The sequence below is a fragment of the Stegastes partitus genome, unplaced genomic scaffold (genome assembly GCF_000690725.1).
Source record: "Stegastes partitus isolate 25-593 unplaced genomic scaffold, Stegastes_partitus-1.0.2 Scaffold1128, whole genome shotgun sequence".
NCBI lineage: Eukaryota > Metazoa > Chordata > Actinopteri > Pomacentridae > Stegastes > Stegastes partitus.
In genome coordinates, this window is record NW_007578859.1 from 65,573 (window position 1) to 75,251 (window position 9,679).

The following is a 9,679-nucleotide window of genomic DNA, read 5'->3' on the forward strand; positions in this document are numbered from 1 at the left end:
AAGAAGAATCTTAGATATACGGTTAAAAACAACAACAACAACAACAACAACAACATACTTTTCACAACTTTTAACTGTAATTTAAAAAATATTGAATTTGTTGTTATTTTACAGATTTCCACTGTTTTGTTTAATTATTGATAATAGCTGGTAAAATCACCAAAAGTATTAATTTACACGTAACTGTAAAAAAACAAACAAACAAAAACAGTCCAAAGCTGTAAATAATGTCCACATTAAAATCTATATTTTTAAAAGCAGTAATTTGTTCATTGACAGTGTTTGTCTGTAAAAGTGTGCACTACTTTCACTGAGTTATAATCAGTAAAAAGGAAGAAAAGAAAAGATACTTTACAGACATTTGTTGATATTTGAAGGAAACATTCTGTATTTTGAAGACTGAGAAATGCTAAATAACTTTTCAGGCTGGTTTCTACAGATTTTCCTGTATTGTTAAATTGCAGATAATATGTGGCATCACTGAATTAAACTGTTTTGCTGCATTGAATCAGCTAAAATGTCATTAATTACAGATATTTGCTGCTATTTTCAGAGATATTATGGTTTTTGAATGTGATGTTCTGTTCTGCACCGTTTCTTAACAGAACTTTTCAAAGTGTCGTTTGCTTTGAGCTTTGATCACATCCTTGAATCGAAGGTGCAAACGTGCTGTCGTGTAACCGTGATGTAGGAATCAGGCTCAGTGGCATCGTGGGGATGGCTTCTATTATCGCCAGGTCCAGGTGGCATCACATCACATTATGCTCCCTACAAGCAACCTACGCAGACTGAAGCTGACCTGAAAGACACTGGTGAGGATCAGAGGAGCTGGACCGTCTCAGCTGAACACTGAAGCTCACCGAAAAGTTCCGACAAAGACAAACTTGAAAAGGAAAACCTGCCAGAAGCAAACAGAAAGCAGCAGCATGAAGGCTGAGTGGAAACAGGATCAGTCAGATGAAAGCATGTGCAGGAAAAGTGAGCTGCACCTATTGCTTTAACCTAAACATTCCTCTTCATGGAGCGTTTCTCACAGCATCATTTACCATTACAAACATTTACAGAGACTGTCAGAAAGATCATTGGCAGATTCCAGATCAGATTTAATATCCCTTCAAATAGACCGATTGATTTTTTTTTAGGTTTATTTTAATGTAGTGATAGAGGCAAGCTTGTTTGTGATGCCATTTAAAGGCTGAGAAAGAAACACGACATTAAAAATCCATATGTATTTATGTATAGAGGAAATATACTTCTGCAGTGAGACGCATGTTTCAGTGAAACATTTCACAGCTTCTGTCCCTCCAGCAGGTTCCTGGACTTTAACATCTGTTATCAGTTAATACTCAATAAGTGCAAATGATAAGAGTTATCAGCTTGTTAAGGTTTTTAACAAAACGACAGCATCTTCTTATATGTTTGCTTCGTCAGCTCAAATCACAGTAAATAATAAATAATAATAAATCATAATAAATAACAATAAATAATAATCAACAATAATAAATCATCTGCATGAGTTTGAAGAAAAAAAGACATTGTCATTACAGCATCTGTCGCTGGTGTGGTTGAACCTCTCAGGCTGTTTTCAGTTTTCATTCTATACATCCATCATCTCTACACCTTAATCCTCACTAGGGGGCGGAGCCTATCCCAGCTGACTCAGGGTGAAGGCAGGTTCACCTGGACAGGTAACCAGTCTATCACAGGGCTACACTTAGAGACAGACAACCAAGCACACTCACATTCACACCTACGGACAATTTACAATCACCAATTAACCTCAGCATGTTTCTGGACTGTGGGAGGAAGCCGGAGAACCCGGAGAGAACCCACGCTGCACGGGGAGAACATGGAGACTCCACGCAGGAAGATCCCGGGTGTCCTCACCGGGACGCCAACCGGCGACCTTCTAGCTGTGAGGCGCTAACAGTGCTAACCACCGAACCACCTGCAGCCCCATTTGTATAAACACACATCCAGGGAGCAACCACAGGATGTCAGCAAAAAGTGTTACTGCTGCAGATTCTGTGAAGCCTGATGTGAGTCTGAGGTCAAAGCATCAACTGTCTTTTATGCACTTCATGTAAATTATAATTCATATACCTGTTACTGTTCATTACATGCTTAATGTAAATTGCTTTGTCTTTTGTATTCATTATAGGTACATTAAATGTGTTCGGTCTCAGAAGTGGTGTTAAAGGGAAGTTTGGATGCTCTCCATTCACTCAGTGTGACTGGCCCGTCTCCAGATATCCTCATTTTAACAGCACTGTATGGCACAACTCCACATCCACAATGCTGTGTCTGCTTTGGACACTGTGATATTTAGTCTGTGTGTGTCTTTGTTTGGGACTCTGCTGCTGCCAGGCATGAGCGAGGTGTTAAAAAAAACTACTCCAGGGAAGAATATGTTTGATTACCACATGGCTGCGTTCCACAATGGTCGGTATAAAACGCTGCTTTGGGAATAGAGCAGATTCATGAAGCTGAGGCGTGAGGCTCACGGTTTTGTCAGCTGGCCACAGTGGCTGCTGGTTTTACAATCTCACGTGTCATTTTAACTGAATAATAAGTAAGAGTCGTCCTGTTCTCCGGCAGAAATAATGAAAATCAACCCTGAAGTCATGTAAGTTTGCAGATCAAGGCGTGTGCTCACGGTGAAAACAGGCCTGTACATTCATGCACAATGTAGCACCTACCAAGTGAAACATGCATCTGACATGTGTTTTATAGTCTTTATCATCTTCACAAGGTTCTGGGATTCAAGCCAACAAGGAACACAAATTTCACCACAAGAAATGTATTTAAATGTCTAAAAAATCATCCAGCTGGACACAAATCCTTCTTTTGATCTGTATTATTGTTTTAATGTTCTACATGTTTTTTGTCACCAGAAAAGCAAATTGCATATATGCACATATATGTATCAGTCAGTACTTTAACATGTAAAGAATTATGTGCAACACACGTCTTTTATGCCTGTTTCCTTCACATATTGGTTTCTATTGCAATAGTCAGACATTATTTATATTATATATATTATATATAAGTCATACTATAGCATGTCGTTTTTGTCAAAAATGGTCACGTTTCAGAATGTCCTGAATATATATTATATATAATATATTCTTGCTGTGAGGCGCCGGCGCTAACCACTGATCCACCTGCAGCCCCATTCTATACATACAGTTTTCAAAAAGACAGAAAGCAGCAGCTTTTTTTCTGTGCGCTAAAACTTCTGTTTTGTCTGAGAAACTTTCTCTACTTCACCTGTTTTTCAGTATAAATCAGTATAAATGTCACCGTCAGTAAAACGGCCGACCAAGACACAAACAAAACCGTCGGTCTTTGAGACAGACATGTTGTGTTCCTCTAAAGGGGATGCCTGAGACAAGCCTGGCCTCCCAGGAGCGTAAGAGGCCCTCCAGAATGATTGTGTAGATATGAAGGGACTTAGATTGGGGGGCGGAGGACCTGAAAGCCGTGCCAGGAGTCCATTAATGGGTGCAGTGTTGGAGGAAGCCCCCTGATCTGATGGTATCAGCGCCTCGGGGCGGTGAACATGAACAGAACAAATGCTATCAGGCAGCGTGGTCCGAACAACAGGATCACTATCTCTGGCCATTGGAGCTCAAGAGTAGCCCAAAGCACAAACACACACACGATAGCACAGATACACCCACACACACACACAGGTATATAGTTTGGCTCAGAGGGCTGCAGCGTACCTGGACACTGACCACCAGAAGCAGAAGGCAGAGCCACAAAGAGAACAGGAGGATGGAAGAAAAGGGAAGAGAGAAGGCAGTAGCAGCCATGGCAGCCTGCTACCAGAGGTTTGACCCTGCAGCGTACTTGCAGTACAACTACACTCCGCCCAGGGCTGATTTTGCAAGAAAAGACAGCATTGTGCCGTGGAAGCTGGCATGCCTGCACAGAGCTTTCACTGAAGGTAAGAAGAGCTTCATGGATTCTTACATTATGCAAGCAAACAAGTGGAAATGTGCTTTTTCTTTTTCTGATTAACACCGATTCACCAGCCCTCCTTGGTTGATCCAAGCAGCGCTCAGACCCAAACAGCTTTGTTTGTTCTTAAAGTATTAAACCCAAATTCTCCAAACACAGCAGGTTAAATGAAAGGAAGACCTCCTCTAGCACTTGGTCTTCATATTATATATATAAAAGCATTTCAGTACATTCACCAGTTTGATGTAGTTCTGAGTAAAGTGGTTCAAAAATATTCTTCTTATAAACCAAATCTTGTTTTGATGCTACTCTTTAGTCTCTAATTTCTTAAGGATTATTTTCTCTAATGCATCGACTTTCACACAATATAAGTCTGAAAGTTTCCACTGTCACAGCCTTGATAACTTCAGACCCAGTTCTGTGTCTGGATCTGTAGGAAACGTTTCATCAAGATAAAACATCATTTTACTGCTTGACATCTACCTGAGGGCTGCAGGTGGTTCAGTGGTTAGCTCCGTTAGCACCTCACAGCTAGAAGGTCGCCGGTTGGCGTCCCGGTGAGGACACCCGGGATCTTCCTGCGTGGAGTCTCCATGTTCTCCCCGTGCAGCGTGGGTTCTCTCCGGGTTCTCCGGCTTCCTCCCACAGTCCAGAAACATGTTGAGGTTAATTGGTGATTGTAAATTGTCCGTAGGTGTGAATGTGAGTGTGCTTGGTTGTCTGTCTCTAAGTGTAGCCCTGTGATAGACTGGTTACCTGTCCAGGTGAACCTGCCTTCACCCTGAGTCAGCTGGGATAGACTCCGCCCCCCGAGTGAGGGTTAAGGTGTATAGTTGATGGATGGACATCTAACTGGTTCAGGAAAGTGTGAATCTACTCCAGACGTTCCAGAACTCTGCATTAGGTCCTAGTCTCTCCCCTCCTTTCCTTCTTTGCCAGATGATGTGAGCGGGGAGCTCCTGGTGGATATCGGTTCGGGTCCCACCTTGTACCAGGTGCTGAGTGGCTGTGAGGTTTTCAACAAGGTGATCCTGACAGACTTTCTGGAGGTGAACCGGCAGGAGCTGAGACGCTGGCTCCAGGACGAAGCAGGCTGCAGTCTGGACTGGACACCTTATCTACAGCATGTGTGCAAGCTGGAGGGACGACGGTATGGAACACATCAGCTGTTCTTATGGACCGGTACTGACTGAAATATTGGTAAATAAGGGTCACAGAGATGGAGCGCGTTAGGCTGGTATCATCAGATGGCTTATATCTTTAATATGCAGTGTGTCCTGGGGAGAGAAAAAAATCCTCTTTAGCAGACATCCAGTGATTCCTTTTCTCTTTATGCAGGTTTACAGCATCACAGCTTCTTCTCTGCTTTACTTTACTTGTGGTAACAGCTCCTCCCTCATTCTTCAAATGTCATGATCTTCTGTCTGCCCTCGTCACTGAGCAATGAATCATCCATGTGCTGTGTTTGAAACTTTAATAAGAAGGCACATAAACACATAATCAGAAACCAAAGCCAGACGACTGGTCTCAGACAAGATGAATTCTTTCCATTTCATCATCTTCGTCCAGATAACAGATAAATAGATAGATGCTCTTTTTTCTCATCCCTTGCTCGTGTTACAGCTGCCAGATACAAAAAAAATGAACCTAATATACACCAACTTAAAGTAAAAACAATAAAATAAATAAATGGTTAATTCGCCCTAATTACAAATATACAGTTTGGACTGAAGGGAGCGCCATGAGTCACAGCACAGAGCTGGTGCAGGACTCACAAGTCGTCCTGAGGCCGACACAAATGCAGATTTGATCCTAATCCACCTTGCTGAGACGTTTCTCTCAGAATAACATGCACACGGTAAAAACAAAGGCTGCAGACAGCCGCTGTGTTGTGCCATCTCTGCAGCTGTTTCTATGTAATCTGATAATGCACTGATCTCGCCTCTGCCAGGCTCTCAGCGTGGACGGAGAAAGCTGCGAAGCTACGTCAGGTCATCGCAGACATCCTCCCCATCGACGTGCACTGCTCCCAGCCCCTGGCCCCTGATGCCCTCCCATCAGCGGGGGCCGACTGCCTGGTGTCCTGCTTCTGCCTGGAGAGCGTCAGCCCCGACCTGGCTGCCTTCACCAGGGCGCTGGGCCACATCTGGAAGCTGCTGCGGCCTGGTGGCCACCTCCTGCTCATTGGAGCCCTGGGAGAGAGCTACTATTTTGGGGGGCCCGGGGTGAGGATCCCTGTGGTCCCGCTGAACGAGGCTCAGGTCTGTGCTAGTCTGAAGGAGAGCAGCTACACCCTCATCCGGCTGGAAGTCTACACCCTGCCTCAGGATATGAGGGTGGGGGTGGACGACGTGACTGGAGTGTTTTTTGCAAAGGCAAGGAAGGATTAACATGTAAAGTGCAAAGAGGGCAGATAGAAAGAATTCAAGGAGAACTACCAGGACAGATTATAGATTGAGCTGAGGCAAACGCAACGCTTAGCAGTTACAAATAATACATTCACTTTTGCTGCTAGTAATAAGGCCCACACACACTTAGTTTTGGGTGAGAAGCTGCTTCAGATGTGTTCCTATGAAGACAATCAGCAGCTTATTGTCCAGGAAGAAACCTGCCAATTAGGTATCTCCGTTTACTTCCTTTAACTTAGTTGAACTTTAACAGTTAGTATTTAAAGGTGCATCAATACTCCCTGTTGTTGCCAAAGCACTCATTAGTGTTGGAAATGTAATTGCACAGCGCCTCCTGCAGTTCAAACCGAGCTACTGCAGCACCGAGAACGTAGACGTTAGTTGGACTGTCTGTGTGCACATCCTACAGTTATCCAGCTCTGCATGTGTTCATTTCAATCAGCTGTTAAATATCTAACTATTCAGGTTCATCTTGTGGTTTTCTGAATTCTGTTGAGATAGATAAATAAAGTTTATCATCATTATTATTATTATATAGCAGCAGAGGGGGGAGTTGATCTGACACAGAAATGAAAAAAGAAATCATCCCTCACCCTGTCTCACTACATTTGCATGGGTTCATCTTATTATTGGTGTGTTATGTCAACCTTTTTAATCAGTTTAGACATAGGTCTCAGAAATGAATCATGTAATTAAAGCACTGAACACTGGGTGTCACCATTGGCCATTCTGAGTCTTTATTGACACTCACTGTTTTCTAAAAAGTGATTTAATGTCGTTTATTACTGCAGACCAGTTGCACGTATAGAAGGAATCACAATAGATGAAGAGAAATTAATATAGAAATGAAGAAAGATACACTAAAGAAATATAAACGAAACACAGAGAACCACAACACGTCATTCTGTGCCTGACTGAGAAAATCCTGTGCCAGTCGTGTGAAATCGGTTTTATCTGCTTTTTGATCGTCTTCTAACTTCTTCTGGAACATTGCAAATGTGGAAAAGAACACAAATAGTCAGCAAGATAATAAAAGTGCCTCCAGTTGTTCAGAATCCTGCTTTAATAAAATCTGCAGCTGTATTGAAAAACTCCATGTTGACTCATGTGTTCACTCATGTGTGTAAAATACCTAATGAAGGCCTTTCTCTTTCCTAACATGACTGGAGCACTGCACATTTCAGCACACACATTCTATAGATACACAATCACACCAGCAGCCTATTGAATAGCTTTTATTAGCAACCAACACAAAACATCACTTACTGCACATACGGGGTCATGAATGAACCTTCACGCTCATCACATATACGTACGATTCTGAAAATAAAAGGTAGGTTTTCTCTCCAGCCAACATGTGTGCCATCCCAAACAGATCATGCTGCTAATCGCCATGTCACAAAAAGCCTGCTCATAATACCAAACCCCAAAAACTGCGCGGCATTATCATGATTAGTTGGATTAGTCTGATATGGTATAATCTGGCCTGCTGTGGCCGTGACTCGCTCAAATCGCCGGTAATCCACCCTCCTTTGAGTTCCTTGACCTTGCACGCAAGCATCTAAAAGGCTGAGGAAAGCAAACTTCGAAGTTATGCATAACTTTGGAAGCAGCTCTTCCGATAGGGGTCGGTGTGTGTGTGTCGCTCTGAGTTTATTATTTAAAATAGTGTCTCATACCTGCATCGCCTCAGGAGCTCGTTCACATGTTCTATGTGATGCACCTTAAACACCAACCTGCTCCGGTATGTCAGCCCTTGTTGCAGCAACAACAGTCACATGACACTACACATGACACGTCAATATGTACAGTATGCGTTCAAATAAACCGTAAGCTGCAAAGTTCTGTTTATTAGGCTTCGTAACAAACGAGGATTCATGATGTGAATAATGGAATTTAACATCTAACACCAGAGTCCCTCTGAATCTTTTTGGATCTTCATAAAAAACATCTTTATGCTTATGAAAACAGCCCAGTCCTTAGTTTTCAGGTTTCTTGTGCGGTGTCCTTGGCTGATTAGAACCGAGCCCTGGTTCTTTGGCTGACTGAGACGTGATTTCTTTCACAAGTCTCAAGTTAAACTTTTCCTCCTACCTGCTCATTAATATTCTGACCCTCCTCAGTGACCGTTTGTTTTCCTCCCTCTCTTTTCCACATTCGCCTCGTTTGTTGCATGCATGCACACACTCACAGATCCAAACAACACACTCATACGTACACCCATGCATGCACACGCATGGTCCATACGTGTGCAATGCAAATGGATTCCTCGCTAACACTCTGTCTCCGTCAGAGCCCTCTATTTTTGTCATTCTCCCTTTCCCTCCTCTCGTTCTTTGGCCTTCTCTTTGTCTTCCTGGTGACGGCTGAGATCTGATGAACTGTCCGGCCGGCCACACTGATCTCTGAGCGGTTTGCTTTCTTCTCTTAGATCTGATATGAAAAGGAATTTCAAAAGCGTAAGTGATGTATATGTTTGCTGCAGGCACCAACTCAAGAGAGAAAAGCTGAATAAAGTGGATGAGTGCTCTGTCCTGCCCACCTGTAGCTGAGGCCGTCGGCTGCTTCTGCTCATCACGGTGCTCCTCTTCTTCCTCAGAAGAGGAATCTTCTTTGTCCACAGATCTCATGTCTAGTGAGGCCAAGTGGGCCTGGGCCATCCTCTGGACAGCTGAAAGGAAAAATCACTTCTGTAGAATATAATATATATGCCTCTAACGGGCATGCAGATGAATGCAGGGATAGGATAGATAGATCATTTTAATGTATAATATTTAGGATTTTCTTATGTAAACCTGCAAGAGCTGAATTTTTGGCACTTAAGGGAATTGAAACAAGCCAAAAGATGAACTTTTACCACATTTTAAGTTGATATGGAGTTGTATTCTGGCTACCTGATGAATGTAAGTCCAATATCATTATGATAATGACTACATGCAGGAAAGGACAGTATTAGGTTCTTTAAAAGAAAACAGGACAGTGTCGTCTGCATATAATGAGGCATGAAACATTCCTACACCTGCAATGAAAGATCAGAGCCGGTCTCAAAATCTGTGACGAGCTAAAGCAGCATGAATGTGAGCGATGAACCATAACTTCCAACAATGAGAACATATCAACCCCTACTTGTGCAACAACTAAAGCCATGTGTGTTCATACTTCTGCATTGATTTATTCCAAATTTTCTGAGATCTTATAACTATTGCATTTCAAAAAACTAATACGGTGACACAACAGGCTACAAAATTTGCTGTTTTGTAAATTTTTTAAAATAAATGTCCCATTTTAAAGTAAGCAAGCAGTGA

The 9,679-nt window shown here is 42.6% G+C and overlaps 2 protein-coding genes across 2 annotated transcripts in view; one reads left to right on the top strand and one right to left on the bottom strand.

The window, feature by feature from the left end:
• Positions 1-3,732: 3,732 nt before the first annotated feature.
• On the top strand, positions 3,733-7,468 carry pnmt (phenylethanolamine N-methyltransferase). The gene is made up of 3 exons (XM_008296431.1): positions 3,733-3,952; positions 4,906-5,116; positions 5,918-7,468. The coding sequence occupies exons 1-3, from the start codon at positions 3,781-3,783 to the stop codon at positions 6,354-6,356; spliced, it is 822 nt and encodes a 273-aa protein (XP_008294653.1). The 5' UTR covers positions 3,733-3,780; the 3' UTR covers positions 6,357-7,468.
• Positions 7,469-7,593: 125 nt separating this feature from the next.
• The window catches only part of LOC103368164 (protein phosphatase 1 regulatory subunit 1B-like), a 14,005-nt gene continuing 11,919 nt past the window's right edge, over positions 7,594-9,679 (bottom strand). Inside the window, exons 4-5 of the mRNA XM_008296432.1 lie at positions 8,917-9,045; positions 7,594-8,807 (exon numbers count right to left, since the gene is read on the bottom strand). Coding sequence (XP_008294654.1) covers positions 8,683-8,807; positions 8,917-9,045 — 254 coding nt within the window. The 3' untranslated portion in view covers positions 7,594-8,682. The remainder of the gene's footprint in view (positions 8,808-8,916; positions 9,046-9,679) is intronic.

Bases quoted from the DNA above. Each gene is read 5' to 3' on its own strand.
- pnmt (XM_008296431.1), top strand. From the start codon at position 3,781: ATGGAAGAAAAGGGAAGAGAGAAGGCAGTAGCAGCCATGGCAGCCTGC. The intron at 3,953-4,905 runs GTAAGAAGAGCT...CTTCTTTGCCAG, and splicing joins GCACAGAGCTTTCACTGAAG to ATGATGTGAGCGGGGAGCTC. The intron at 5,117-5,917 runs GTATGGAACACA...CGCCTCTGCCAG, and splicing joins TGCAAGCTGGAGGGACGACG to GCTCTCAGCGTGGACGGAGA.